At 43.5% G+C, this 15,360-nt stretch overlaps 1 protein-coding gene and 1 long non-coding RNA gene across 5 annotated transcripts in view; one reads left to right on the top strand and one right to left on the bottom strand.

Annotated features, from left to right (window-relative positions):
- Nucleotides 1-12,231, bottom strand: part of LOC139355851 (uncharacterized) — a 34,364-nt gene extending 22,133 nt beyond the window's left edge. For 2 of the 3 annotated variants that reach the window (XR_011607055.1, XR_011607054.1), the window contains exons 1-2: nucleotides 10,998-12,231; nucleotides 10,520-10,614 (exon numbers count right to left, since the gene is read on the bottom strand). This is a non-coding gene — a long non-coding RNA (uncharacterized lncRNA). Of the gene's footprint in view, nucleotides 1-8,268; nucleotides 8,519-10,519; nucleotides 10,615-10,997 lie in introns of those variants that run through there. The other variant, XR_011607056.1, reaches the window with a different exon arrangement.
- A 140-nt stretch (nucleotides 12,232-12,371) lies between these two features.
- The window catches only part of LOC105496910 (scaffold protein involved in DNA repair), a 477,476-nt gene continuing 474,487 nt past the window's right edge, over nucleotides 12,372-15,360 (top strand). Inside the window, exon 1 of one of the 2 annotated variants that reach the window (XM_011767553.3) lies at nucleotides 12,372-12,507. Coding sequence is in view for 1 of the 2 variants with exons in the window: in XM_011767557.3 (XP_011765859.2) it covers nucleotides 12,475-12,507 (33 nt within the window). In the remaining variant the exon portion in view is untranslated. The remainder of the gene's footprint in view (nucleotides 12,508-15,360) is intronic. The other variant, XM_011767557.3, reaches the window with a different exon arrangement.

The following is a 15,360-nucleotide window of genomic DNA, read 5'->3' as shown; positions in this document are numbered from 1 at the left end:
AAATCCTGTCATTTGCACATGTATGAACCCGGTGGACACTATGTTAAGTGAAATAAGCCAGACACATAAACACAGATACTGCTGATCTCATATGTGGAGTCTAAAAAAGTTAAATTCATAGAAGCAGAGAGTAGAATGATGGTTATCAGGGGCTGGGGTGAGAGATGGGTAGGACTGGCCAAATTTCAGTTAGATGGAGAAATAAGTTCAGGAGATCTATTTATTGTACAACATGGTGACTATAGTTAATAATAATGTATTGGGTGGGCACACTGACTCATGCCTGTAATTCCAACACTTTAGGAGGCTGAGGCAGCAGGATCGCTTGAGGCCAGGAGTTTGAGACCAGCCTGGGCAACATGGTGAAACCCTGTCTCTACAAAAATTAAAAAAAAAAAAAAAATAGTCAAATGTGTTGGTAAGCACCTGTGGTTCCAGCTACTTGGAAGACTAAGGCAGAGGGTCTCTTGAGCCCAGGAGGTTGAGGACGCAGTGAGCCGTGACTGCATCATTGCACTCCAGCCTGGGCAACACAGTGAGACCCTTTCTCAAACAAACAAAATGTATCATATACTTGGAAATTGCTAAGAGTAGATTTTAAGTGTTTTCAACCACAAAAAAGTTATGTGAGGTAATGCATGTTTTAATTAGCTTGATTTAGTCATTCCACAATGTACACATATTTCAAAACATGTTGTATACCATAAATATATATAATTTTTGTCAATTAAAAGATAAGTTAAAAAAAAGAAAGTGGGACTTTTGGCAGTGAGTAGGTAATGAGGGCAGATCCCTCATGAATAGGGTGAACACCTTTAAAGAGACCCCAAAGGGATAACTAGCCCCTTCCACTATGTGAGTGAGAACACACTAGAAGGTGCCATCTATGAGGAATGGGCCCTCATCAGACATTGTATCTGCCAGTGCCTTGATCTTGGACTTCTTAGCCTCGAGAACTTTGAGAAATAAATTTCTATTCTTTTTTTTTTTCTCCTTTTTTGAGATGGAGTCTCGCACTGTCGCCCAGGCTGGTGTGCAGTTGTGCAATCGCGGCTCACTGCAACCTCCGTCTCCTGGGTTCAAGCAATTCTCCTGCCTCAGCCTCCCAAGTAACTAGGATTACAGGTGCCCCGCCACCACGCCTGGCTAACTTTTTTGTGTTTTTAGTAGAGACAGGGATTCACTATGTTGGCCAGGCTGCTCTTGAACTCCTGACCTCGTGATCCACCCACCTTGGCCTCCCAAAGTGCTGGGATTACAGGCATGAGCCACTGTGCTCAGCCTAAATTTCTATTCTTTTTAAGCTATGCAGTTATGGGTTGTTAGTTGATGGGTTGTTATAGTAACCCAAATAGACTAAGAAAACCAACTAAGGCCTAAGGCCTAACATAGGGCTGGCACATAGTAAACTTCAATATTTGTTTGTTGAATGAATGAATGCACATTCCTTGAATAATTTGCATTTGACTCTATTTTCCACTCCTACTTTTTACGTGTATAAAAACCATTTGTATACCTTTGAGAACCTAGATCCATGGTTCTCAAAGTGTGATCAGGAAAAAGAGATAAAGTGAGATTCACCAAAGTTGAAAACCTCTGTGCTTTACCACTTATCGGGTTTGTGGCTTTTTGCAAGTTATGTAACATGTCTGTGATGCAATTATCTCATATGTAATCATAATATACTTCACACAATTGTCATAGAGATTTTCTGAGATAAGTGATAATAATAATCGATAACACTTCCTGGGCACTTACTATGTATCTGCTGTGTTCTAACTCATCAGGTGAGGCACTATTTTCATTTCATAAAAAGGGATTAACATTGCCTGCACATATAAATATCATATTATTATTATTAACATTATTGTCGTCAATGATGAAAGAAGAGGCTGACAAGGCCTTTTCTTCCCACTCTGAGTGCACAGATCTCCTAGATGGATGTTTTGTGGGCGACCACTCTGTGACAGCCTGTTACTCCGTGCAACTGCATCCAGTCCAGTGCTTCTCACAGGTGAGCATGCATCAGAGTCAGTTGAAGGGCTTCTCAAAACAGATTACCAGGTCTTGTCCACCAGGTTTCTGATTCAATTGGTCTAGTACGGAGTCCAAGAATTTGCATTTCTGACAATTTCTCAGATGCTGCTGATGCTACCAGCCCCTAACCAAACATTTTAAAAATAATTATTTTATTGAAATATAATTCATATACCATAAAATAATTATTTAAAGTGTACCATTCAGTGATTTGTTACAATATTCACAGTTGTACAACCATCATCATTCTAGAACAAAGTACACATTTTTCTTAATTTTTCAATCTGTTTTAAAAATAGGTATACAAAACTACATTAAAAAGTAGAGATAGGAGGGGGGCGGAGCAAGATGGCTGAATAGGAACAGCTCCAGTCTCCAACTCCCAGCGCCAGCGACACAGAAGACAGGTGATTTCTGCATTTTCAACTGAGGTACTGGGATCATCTCACTAGGGAGTGCCAGACAATCGGTGCTGGTGAGCTGCTGCAGCCCGACCAGTGAGAGCTGAAGCAGGGCGAGGCATCGCCTCACCTGGGAAGCGCAAGGGGGAAGGGAATGCCTTTTCCTAGCCAGGGAACTGAGACACACAACACCTGGAAAATCGGGGAACTCCCACCCAAATACTGCGCTTTACCAAGGGTCTTAGCAATCGGGCACACCAGGAGATTATATCCCACACCTGGCCGGGAGGGTCCCACACCCACGGACCTACCTCACTGCTAGCACAGCAGTCTGTGACCTAACCGCGAGGCAGCAGCAAGGCTGGGGGAGGGGCACCCGCCATTGCTGAGGCTTAAGTAGATAAACAAAGCACCTGGGAAGCTCGAACTGGGTGGAGCTCACAGCAGCTCAAGGAGGCCTGCCTGTCTCTGTAGACTCCACCTCTGGGGACAGGGCACAGCTAAACAACAACAACAACAACAACAAGGCAGCAAAAACCTCTGCAGATGCAAACAACTCTGTCTGACAGCTTTGAAGAGAGCAGTGGATCTCCCAACACGGAGGTTGAGATCTGAGAACAGACAGACTGCCTGCTCAAGTGGGTCCCTGACCCCTGAGTAGCCTAACTGGGAGACATCCCCCACTCGGAGCAGACCGACACCCCACACCTCACACGGTGGAGTAAACCCCTGAGAGGAAGCTTCCAAAGCAAGAATCAGACAGGTACATTCGCTGTTCAGCAATATTCTATCTTCTGCAGCCTCTGCTGCTGATACCCAGGCAAACAGGGTCTGGAGTGGACCTCAAGCAATCTCCAACAGACCTACAGCTGAGGGTCCTGACTGTTAGAAGGAAAACTAACAAACAGGAAGGACACCCACACCAAAACCCCATCAGTACATCACCATCATCAAAGACCAGAGGCAGATAAAACCACAAAGAAGGGGAAAAAGCAGGGCAGAAAAGCTGGAAATTCAAAAAATAAGAGGGCATCTACCCGTGCAAAGGAACGCAGCTCATTGCCAGCAATGGATCAAAGCTGGACGGAGAATGACTTTGACGAGATGAGAGAAGAAGGCTTCAGTCCATCAAACTTCTCAGAGCTAAAGGAGGAATTACGTACCCAGTGCAAAGAAACTAAAAATCTTGAAAAAACAGTGGAAGAATTGATAACTAGAATAATTAATGCAGAGAAGGCCCTAAACGAACTGACAGAGATGAAAACCATGACACGAGAAATACGTGACAAATGCACAAGCTTCAGTAACTGACTCGATCAACTGGAAGAAAGAGTATCAGCGATTGAGGATCAAATGAATGAAATGAAGCGAGAAGAGAAATCTAAAGAGAAAAGAAGAAAAAGAAATGAACAAAGCCTGCAAGAAGTAAGGGATTATGTAAAAAGACCAAATCTATGTCTGATTGGGGTGCCCGAAAGTGAGGGGGAAAATGGAACCAAGTTGGAAAACACTCTTCAGGATATCATCCAGGAGAACTTCCCCAACCTAGTAGGGCAGGCCAACATTCAAATCCAGGAAATACAGAGAACGCCACAAAGATACTCCTCGAGAAGAGCAACTCCAAGACACATAATTGCCAGATTCACCAAAGTGGAAATGAAGGAAAAAATCTTAAGGGCAGCCAGAGAGAAAGGTCGGGTCAACAACAAAGGGAAGCCCATCAGACTAACAGCAGATCTCTCAGCAGAAACTCTACAAGCCAGAAGAGAGTGGGGGCCAATATTCAATATTCTTAAAAGAATTTTAAACCCAGAATTTCATATGCAGCCAAACTAAGTTTCATAAGTGAAGGAGAAATAAAATCCTTTACAGATAAGCAAATGCTTAGAGATTTTGTCACCACCAGGCCTGCCTTACAAGAGACCATGAAGGAAGCACTAAACATGGAAAGGAACAACCGGTACCAGCCATTGCAAAAACATGCCAAAATGTAAAGACCATCGAGGCTAGGAAGAAACTGCATCAACTAACGAGCAAAATAACCAGTTAATATCATAATGACAGGATCAAGTTCACACATAACAATATTAACCTTAAATGTAAATGGACTAAATGGTCCAATTAAAAGACACAGACTGGCAAACTGGATAAAGAGTCAAGACCCATCAGTTTGCTGTATTCAGGAGACCCATCTCACATGCAGAGACATACATATGCTCAACATAAAGGGATGGAGGAAGATCTACCAAGCAAATGGAGAACAAAAAAAAGTAGGGGTTGCAATCCTAGTCTCTGATAAAACAGACTTTAAACCATCAAAGATCAAAAGAGACAAAGAAGGCCATTACATAATGGTAAAGGGATCAATTCAACAGGAAGAGCTAATGATCCTAAATATATATGCACCCAATACAGGAGCACCCAGATTCATAAAGTCCTTAGAGACTTACAAAGAGACTTTGACTCCCATACAATAAGAATGGGAGACTGCAACACCCCACTGTCAACATCAGACAGATCACTGAGACAGAAAGTTAACAAGGATATCCAGGAATTGAACTCATCTCTGCAGCAAGCAGACCTAATAGACATCTACAGAACTCTCCACCCCAAATCAACAGAATATACATTCTTCTCAGCACCACATCACACTTATTCCAAAATTGACCTCATAATTGGAAGTAAAGCACTCCTCAGCAAATGTACAAGAACAGAAATTATAACAAACTGTCTCTCAGACCACAGTGCAATCAAATTAGAACTCTGGACTAAGAAACTCAATCAAAACAACTCAACTCCATGGCAACTGAATAATCTGCTCCTGAATGACTACTGGGTACAAACGAAATGAAGGCAGAAATAAAGATGTTCTTTGAAACCAATGAGAACAAAGATACAACATACCAGAATCTCTGGGACACATTTAAAGCAATGTGTAGAGGGAAATTATAGCACTAAATGCCCACAAGAGAAAGCTGGAAAGATCTAAAATTGACACTCTAACATCACAATTAAAAGAACTAGAGAAGCAAGAGCAAACACATTCGAAAGCTAGCAGAAGGCAAGAAATAACTAAGATCAGAGCAGAACTGAAAGAGATAGAGACACAAAAAAACCCTCCAAAAAAATCGATGAATCCAGGAATTGGTTTTTTGAAAAGATCAACAAAATTGATAGACCGCTAGCAAGACTAATAAAGAAGAAAAGAGAGAAGAATCAAATAGACGCAATAAAAAATGATAAAGGGGATATCACCACCGACCCCACAGAAATACAAACTACCATCAGAGAATACTATAAACACCTCTACGCAAATAAACTAGAAAATCTAGAAGAAATGGATAATTTCCTGGACACTTACACTCTCCCAAGACTAAACCAGGAAGAAGTTGAATCCCTGAATAGACCAATAGCAGGCTCTGAAATTGAGGCAATAATTAATAGTCTACCAACCAAAAAAAGTCCAGGACCAGATGGATTCACAGCTGAAATCTACCAGAGGTACAAAGAGGAGCTGGTACCATTCCTTCTGAAACTATTTCAATCAATAGAAAAAGAAGGAATCCTCCCTAACTCATTTTATGAGGTCAACATCATCCTGATACCAAAGCCTGGCAGAGACACAACAAAAAAAGAGAATTTTAGACCAATATCCCTGATGAATATCGATGCAAAAATCCTCAATAAAATACTGGCAAACCAGATCCAGCAGCACATCAAAAAGCATATCCACCATGATCAAGTGGGCTTCATCCCTGGGATGCAAGGCTGGTTCAACATACGCAAATCAATAAACATAATCCAGCATATAAACAGAACCAAAGACAAAAACCACATGATTATCTCAATAGATGCAGAAAAGGCCTTTGACAAAATTCAACAGCCCTTCATGCTAAAAACGCTCAATAAAATCGGTATTGATGGAATGTATCTCAAAATAATAAGAGCTATTTATGACAAACCCACAGCCAATATCATACTGAATGGGCAAAAACTGGAAAAATCTCCTTTGAAAACTGGCACAAGACAGGGATGCCCTCTCTCACCACTCCTATTCAACATAGTGTTGGAAGTTCTGGCTAGGGCAATCAGGCAAGAGAAAGAAATCAAGGGTATTCAGTTAGGAAAAGAAGTCAAAGTGTCCATCTTTGCAGATGACATGATTGTATATTTAGAAAACCCCATTGTCTTAGCCCAAAATCTCCTTAAGCTGATAAGCAATTTCAGCAAAGTCTCAAGATACAAAATTAATGTGCAAAAATCACAAGCATTCTTATACACCAGTAACAGACAAACAGAGAGCCAAATCATGAATGAACTTCCATTCACAATTGCTTCAAAGAGAATCAAATACCTAGGAATCCAACTTACAAGGGATGTAAAGGACCTCTTCAAGGAGAACTACAAACCACTGCTCAGTGAAATACAAGAGGACACAAACAAATGGAAGAACATACCATGCTCATGGATAGGAAGAATCAATATCATGAAAATGGCCATACTGCCCAAGGTAATTTGTAGATTCAATGCCATCCCCATCAAGCTACCAATGAGTTTCTTCACAGAATTGGTAAAAACTGCTTTAAAGTTCATATGGAACCAAAAAAGAGCCCGCATCTCCAAGACAATCCTAAGTCAAAAGAACAAAGCTGGAGGCATCACGCTACCTGACTTCAAACTATACTACAAGGCTACAGTAACCAAAACAGCATGGTACTGGTACCAAAACAGAGATATAGACCAATGGAACAGAACAGAGGCCTCAGAAATAATACCACACATCTACAGCCATCTGATCTTTGACAAACCTCAGAAAAGCAAGAAATGGGGAAAGGATTCCCTATTTAATAAATGGTGTTGGGAAAAATGGCTAGCCATAAGTAGAAAGCTGAAACTGGATCCTTTCCTTACTCCTTATACGAAAATTAATTCAAGATGGATTAGAGACTTGAATGTTAGACCTAATACCATAAAAATCCTAGAGGAAAACCTAGGTAATACCATTCAGGACATAGGCATGGGCAAGGACTTCATGCCTAAAAGCAAACGGCAATAAAAGCCAAAATTGACAAATGGGATCTAATTAAACTAAAGAGCTTCTGCACAGCAAAGGAAACTACCATCAGAGTGAACAGGCAACCTACAGAATGGGAGAAAATGTTTGCAATCTACTCATCTGACAAAGGGCTAATATCCAGAACCTACAAAGAACTCAAACAAATTTACAAGAAAAAAACAAACCACCCCATCAAAAAGTGGGCAAAGGATATGAACAGACATTTCTCAAAAGAAGACATTCATTCAGCCAACAGACACATGAAAAAATGCTCATCATCACTGGCCATCAGAGAAATGCAAATCAAAACCACAATGAGATACCATCTCACACCAGTTAGAATAGCAATCATTAAAAAGTCAGGAAACAACAGGTGCTGGAGAGGATGTGGAGAAATAGGAACACTTTTACACTGTTGGTGGGATTGTAAACTAGTTCAACCATGATGGAAAACAGTATGGCGATTCCTCTAGGATCTAGAACTAGATGTACCATATGACCCAGCCATCCCATTACTGGGGATATACCCAAAGGATTGTAAATCATGCTGCTATAAAGACACATGCACACGTATGTTTATTGCGGCACTATTCACAATAGCAAAGACTTGGAATCAACCCAAATGTCCATCAGTGACAGACTGGATTAAGAAAATGTGGCACATATACACCATGGAATACTATGCAGCCATAAAAAAGGATGAGTTTGTGTCCTTTGTAGGGATATGGATGCAGCTGGAAACCGTCATTCTCAGCAAACTATCGCAAGAAGAGAAAACCAAACACCGCGTGTTCTCACTTATAGGTGGGAACTGAACAATGAGATCACTTGGACTCGGGAAGGGGAACATCACACACTGGGGCTTATCATGGGGAGGGGGGAGGAGGGAGGGATTGCATTGGGAGTTATACCTGATGTAAATGACGAGTTGACGCGTGCTGACGAGTTGATGGGTGCAGCACAGCAACATGGCACAAGTATACATATGTAACAAACCTGCACGTTATGCACATGTACCCTAGAACTTAAAGTAGAATAATAATAATAAAAAAATAAAAAAATAATAAAAAGTAGAGATGGAGAAGTCTTCCCTCATCCCAATCACTTGGTTCCTCCCCTCTACTAGGTAACCCCTTTTATTTATTTTCTATATATCTATTTTGATGTTGCATTTCTTCATGCAGATATAAGCAATATGTTTTCCTGTTTTCTTGCACTAGAGAGGCAGCACACTATGAATCATATTCTGTCAATTGTTTTTTTCATTTAGTAAAGCTGGAGATCATTATGAAGGTATTAGCACGGCATATTTAATAGTCTCCTTACTCTCCAAGTAAACAAATATAACAATTGTTTCTAGTCTTTTGCTATTGCAATCTATGCTGCAATAAACACCCTTACATACATATCATTTCACATGTGTTATCATTTCATATGTGTCTCCTCTAAAATTCAGGTGTTGCCAAATAGGCCATGAAGGCTCCTCCATCATTAATGGGATTAAGGCTCTTATAAAAGAGGCTTCATGCAGCATTTGGCTAGCCTGCTTTCGTGGCCTTCTGCCTTCTTCTTTTCGTGGCCTTCATGCAGCAATAAGGCCCACACCAGACACCAAATGCCAGCTCCTTGATCTCAGATTTCTCAGAGTGAGAAAGTAAACGTCTGTTCTTTGTAAACTACCCAGTATCAGATATTCTGTTATAGCAGCACAAAACAGACTAAGACAATATGTGTGCAGGTGTATGTGTAGGATTAATTCCCAGAAGTATGATTGCTAGCTTAAAGAGTAAATACACTTATAATTTTGAAACATATTTTCACAGTCCCACTGATAGGAGTTGCCTAATTTTGTACTTTTGTTAGCAATACACGAGAGGACCCTTACCCCAATATGTGTTGTTGAGGACTTGGATTTTAGCCAATATGATAGGTGTGCAGTTTAAGTTTGCATTTTTCTTGTCATGAGACAGTATATTTTTCATTGTATAAAAGCCATTTTTGTTCCTTTGTCTGTGAACTGCCCTTGTCCTTTGCCCATTTTCTACTGGGTTTTTGGTTATTTCCCCCAAGGAATACTCTTGGTTACTCCTCCAAGAGTAATTTATACTTTAGGGGGTTGTTTCTATATGATATCAATATGAACTATTCTTCGATTTTGCCTTTTTTTTTTTTGCCATGCATAATTTAGGGTTTTTATGTAGTTGAATTGATCAATCTTTCCTATTACAACTAGGGCATTTTGAGTCATAGTTGGAAAACCTTTCTCCCACTCTAAGATTATAAAGGAATCTGGTCATGTTTTATTCTAATATCTTGACATTTTTTTCACGTTTAAATCTTGGATTCATTTGTAGCCTAGAGCACTATCATCTACCAGACTAAAAAAGAATATTGATGAGTAGATTCTAAACATTTCTCCCCATATTAGATCTTTCTTTAAATACAATCTTGCCCCATATATAAGACAGATGGAAGGAGAGCTGCCCTGAAGGTGCAGCAGAGATGCTCTTGTGAGTCGCAACCTCCCCAGACTCCATGGATCTCCATGGAATCCTTAGGATGGTTGTAAGCAGAGTGAAGACCACAGATATCTGCAGAACAACAACTAGGCCAAAAAGTTTGATGAGAAAAAAGTTAAAAGAAGGACTTTCTGGTTTGTCTTGATGTTTGCCATCGAGTGTTTGTTGAGGAGGAAATAAGACAAGACTGGAGAGGCCTCATAAGTCCCTTTTGGCAGGGGCTCATCTTTCTCATCAACAGTTCCCTTTTGCTGAGTTCATACGTTCAAGTGAAAAATTCCTCATGATTCTACTATGATCTGATTGGTGTAGTGGAGAATGCGTGGATCTTGGTATCACATATGAGTTCTAATCCTGAACACTTACTAGCTGTGCGGCCTCTGGCAAGTCATTTCTGTTTCACAATGAGTAGTTCATCCATAGTAAATAATTGAGTACTTTGTATATGGAAGACACTGTGCTAATTGATGGAGATACAAAAACGGTGAAGATAGAAATGGTATTACCTTACAGCATGGAGGTGGAGCCACATGGTATAACAAATAATCATCGTAATTATTTAGATTGTGATTGTCACAACATCTTCAACAGAGTAGGGGTCCTGTGGACATGAAGAATAGGGAGGTTCAGGCTTGCTAGTTTAGGGAAGCTGGCCACCAGGTTCAGGTTTGACAGGTGCATAGGAAATGGCATGGCAGAGGGAGGCCAGAGCCTTTTAGGCAAAAGGAAGAGCAAATGCTTATTAGACCCCAAGGCTGTAGGAGCTAGACACGTTTGACCACCAAAAGGAAGGCCAATATAGACAGCATCAACATCACCGTGGTGTCTGTGTGGAGAATGGATTGTATGTGTGTGGTGTGTGAGGGGCAACAGTGGATTAGGGGACATGGGTTAGGAGCTACCAGCAGTCTGGGCAAAACACACTAGCGGCCTGGGAAACAGTGGTGGCAGTGGAAAGTTGACAGATTGGTAAGGGACACAGACCTGTTCACAAAAATTCCTAGGTTTCTGGGTGAGCTATGGCCAGGTGGATGTCCACGCCACTACTGAGATGGTGAATTCTGAACAGGAGGAAGTTTGGAGAAAAATCCCAACATTTCGGCAGGACAGCACCTCCTCGTGGAGATAACAAGCGGGAGCCTCACCACAGGCCTGGTTGTGGGAGTGAAATGGGGACTCCTGGCGCGGTCGGGTGCACTTGCTGTGCTAAGACAGTGAGGCCCGGCGGCGGCGGCAATGGCAGACCTGGTTTCTTGGTGCAGTCCCAGTGGGAGGCCCGGTGTCCAAAATTCTCAACTAGATTAGGCATGCCGTTTATCTTGTTACAACTGTTGACAGTAATGGCACTAGCAATAATGTGCTTCCCAGGCGAAGATGGTTTTTCTTCTGTGTTTTCAGCCACTGCAGAGTGGACATCTACTATGAACCAAGTATCTGCGGCTTTAGGTACCAGATTCAAACACGGGATGTTGGCAGAACAGCGACTAGGACGGAGAGAAAACCTGAAGATGGATCAACCAGAAAGCAATGCATTTTCACAGAGGCACAAAAAAGTGCCTCTGAAGCAGAAGATTCACCTCCACTTCTGCGTCCTTTTGAGGCAACTTTCTGAGCATCCTTTCCTTCTCCGCAGGCCGACGCTTTTTCACCTTGTTAAACTACCTGGTAGCTTTCTCCATGGGAGGCGCCTTCCTCACAGTCCTCGGACCCAGTCAGACTCGTGGCCTTCCCCGGCTTCTGCTGGGTCGACTGTGGTCGGCGCCGCACGGTCTCAGACCCACTTCTCTCACGCCCTGAGGAGCGGCGGGCCCCGCGGGGCCCCTGTGCGCCCCGGCGAAATGTGGCAGGAACGCAATCTCCCGCCCCCTCAGATTCTGGCACCCCGTAGCCTTTCCGCAGGCTCCACGAGTTCTCCTGTTGATGTGATGACCAACATGCAGTTCGGGCTCTGGACACTTAGACTTTAGTCCTTACCCCCGGCCCCCAAACATGGGGAAACCACACCCTCTCTGCTCCAGTCACCAGCAGCCACTCCCATTCCTTAAGTATCCATTATTGCATGTGTAGCCTACTTTTCTGGTTTTCATTTTTATTTAAGGTCAGTTGTTGCCTGACAACACAAACGAAAGTAACTGAATTCGAAAGACAACACTTGGAGGCGGCCCCCACTCCAGGCGCCAGCCCAGCAGCTCTCCCGAATCCCCCAGGAGCTCGCGGGCGAGCAACGCCACAGCCCAGAGCGCACCCCGTAGACCCCACCAGCCCCGGGGGCGGAAGCTCTCCCCTCCGCGCTGCACTCCTTCCGGGCTCTGGGCCCAACCAGGCAGTCCCGGAGGCCCTGCCCCCCGCCGAAGCCCCGCCCTGCGCCCGAGCGCCCGCCAATGGCAGCGCGCGGTGCGGCGCGCCGAGGTGGGACGGCGGCGCGCTGAGGGGGCGGTACGCTCAGGCTTCGCTTCTGGAGATGCCCCGCGGCTGGCGCGCTGGAGTTTCGAAGGTAGGCTCTGGGTTGGGAGTGGGTGCTGCGCCGTTTCCCGCGTTGCGGGCAAGCGGCGGGCCGGCGCGGGGCCGGCCCAGGGCTGCTGGGGTGAGAGAGGGTGGGCGTTGGGAGTGGAGGGCTAGGTGGTGGTGGGTCCCGTCTGCTCGCGTGGAGCCAGCCAGCGCAGCGGGGTGCCGCCCCCAGGTCCGGGTCTGGTCCTGGCGTGTGGGCCGGGCCCTCAGCCGCAGTACGGAAGGCAAGGGGTGGGGCCGCCGAGGGACGCAGCGGGCGGGAGGGTGTGTCCGCCTCGGGGATACTTGGCTTTACTTTTGTCTGTTTTTGATTCTGGTGTACTGCACCAAACAGCAGGTAATCCTGGCATGGCTTTGCCAGTCTCCTCGGATAATCCCCTGTCAACTCTGCCTTTCTTCCTGCAGCACTGGGAGGGGACTGTGCGTCTGACCGCCCAGTTCTTGGACACCGCGCTGCCTCGGGGTCCAGAACGAGCGCGGGTGCCTAGGAATCGTTGGGTGAATGGTGTTTAATTGCACCTGTATCCGCCAGTGCATCCTTTTTTGTTCTGCTAATTGTGCTTGTTCTGGCATGTGTCCTTTATCGTTTTAAAGTTCCTTCTAACTTCCTTGCTTTCAAATACGTTTGTCTCATAGTAAAATAGTTTTTAAAAAGCAAACACAGGACCTCCTTTCTTGACTCTTCCCTTTACTCGAAAACTTCTGAAAAAAATAGTCCACATATACTGGTTCAACTTCTTTACCACTACCATGCTTTCTTGCTTCTCAAATACCATTTATTATCAGCCCACACCATCAATTTTGCGACTGGCTTTAGGGAATAAAGAAATTCATTTCAGGCACCTCTGTTGATTATAAGATACAGCCTGATTTCAGAAGTATTAATGTATGAAAAGAAATCAAGGAAATACATCAATTTGCTAAATCCAGTGTAAGTTATTTACTTGGTCATTGGAGCATTTGACACATTGACCACCTGCTTTTATTTCTTTTGGAACATCCCTGATGTTGCTACCCTGATTGTCTTCCTGTCTTGCAACAGCTTATTTTCTTCTCTTTACTGTGTTCGTGCCATGTTCTAATTTTTGACCTTGTGCTGCTTCTCATTTTCCACATTTGCTTTGGGCAATTATCATACATTGAAGTTAATTGTCATTGCTGTATAGATGACTTTCAGATCTATATTAGATCTTTCCCTAGAGCTCAAACTTGGTGCATCACAAAATCATCATCTCACCCTTAGTCCTCCAGGCCCTAACAGTTTCTCTTGACTCAGAAATCTTAGTATTTTTGAATTGACGTTCATTTCTGGTCTCTTCATCTTGTCGTTTTTCAAGACTCTTATGAAATTTTTTTAGTAGTCGTACAGTTGTCTATTGTGTAATACGTTGCTGAAAACTGAAGAAGTTCATAACAAATATTTATTATATCATAGAGTTTCTGAGAGTCAGGAATCTGAGAACGGCTCAACTATGTGGTTGTAGTTCAGGATCTCCCACAAGGCTGCAGTCAAATAAAGGTCATTGGAGCTGGAGAATACAGTTCCAAGCTCACTCACATGGTTGTTTCTTGATAGCTCCATAGGGCAGCTTAAAACAGGGTCCTGGCTTTCCCAAGAGCAAGAGAGAGAGCAACAAGATATTCGCCCCCGTTCTTTCATAGCCTAATCTCAGAAGTGACATCCCATCTGCTGTCTATTCATTGCATGGACCAACCCGGTACAATGTATGAGGAGACTATAGAGGATCCCCAGGAGCTGGGGATCACAGGGCCCACCTTGGAGGCTGGCTTCCACAGTATTTCCCAGGAATTTATTTTTTGTTTTTGTCTCCCTTGGTCAGTCTCAAAGGACTTTAATGGTTGGAGTGTTGCTGTGTGGTGCCAGCTAGCATGCTCCCATTCCATCTTCAGAGGTGACTTTCCCTTAGGCACTACTTTGATTATATTGTTAGTCCTCTACCTAAATCTCGTTTTACTTATTGGCTACATCATAATTTATTGCAGACTTACCCTGTGTTTAGTGCTTTATATGTATTAACTAATTTATTTTAACAGTCCTGTGAGGCAGATACCATTAGTCTTGTTTTATGGATGAGGTAACTGTGGCTCAGCAGAGAGGCTAATTTGCCTTAGGTCACAGAGCAGTTAAGGGAAGAAGCTAGGATTTATATTCAGCTAGTCTGCCCCAGACCTTGCTTTTGTTCAGGCTCTCAGCCTGCTTTTCACAGCCTCCATAATGTATCTGTGTCTTATTTCTTAACTTTACAGCTTTGTTCATTATTTATCTTATAGGTAAAATAGACTATTGCTGTCACTGTACTTTCTTGCCCCTTAGTGGTAATTGCATATATTCTTGGTTTGGAATAATGCCAGTTCTCCCATTTCTGCTGATTGATAATTTTTTTTTTTTGGGGGGGGGTTGGTGGGGGACGCAGTCTTGCTGTGTTGCCCAGGCTGGAATGCAGTGGCGCAATCTCGGCTCACTGCAAGCTCCACCTCCCAGGTTCATGCCATTCTTCTGCCTTAGCCTCCCTCCCGGGTCGCTGGGACTACAGGCACCCGCCACCACACCCAGCTAATTTTTAAAAATTTTTGTTAGAGACGGGGTTTCACCGTGTTAGCCTGGATGGTCTCAATCACCTGACGTCGTGATCTACCTGCCTCAGCCTCCCAAAGTGCTGGGATTACAGGTGTGAGCCACTGCTTCCAGCCATGGAATCTTTATCATCCATTGAGGCCTACTCCAAATCCCACCTTCTCCCAAATTATCCCAGCTGTAAATGAACTTTCTTCTGTAGTCTGTGGAATTTTATGTAGGTAACTCTTACTACTCCGTGTC

This window comes from Macaca nemestrina, chromosome 8 (genome assembly GCF_043159975.1).
Source record: "Macaca nemestrina isolate mMacNem1 chromosome 8, mMacNem.hap1, whole genome shotgun sequence".
In the NCBI taxonomy this organism is placed as follows: domain Eukaryota; kingdom Metazoa; phylum Chordata; class Mammalia; order Primates; family Cercopithecidae; genus Macaca; species Macaca nemestrina.
Note: the sequence above shows the minus strand (reverse complement) of the source record. Positions and strands in the feature narration are given on the sequence as shown.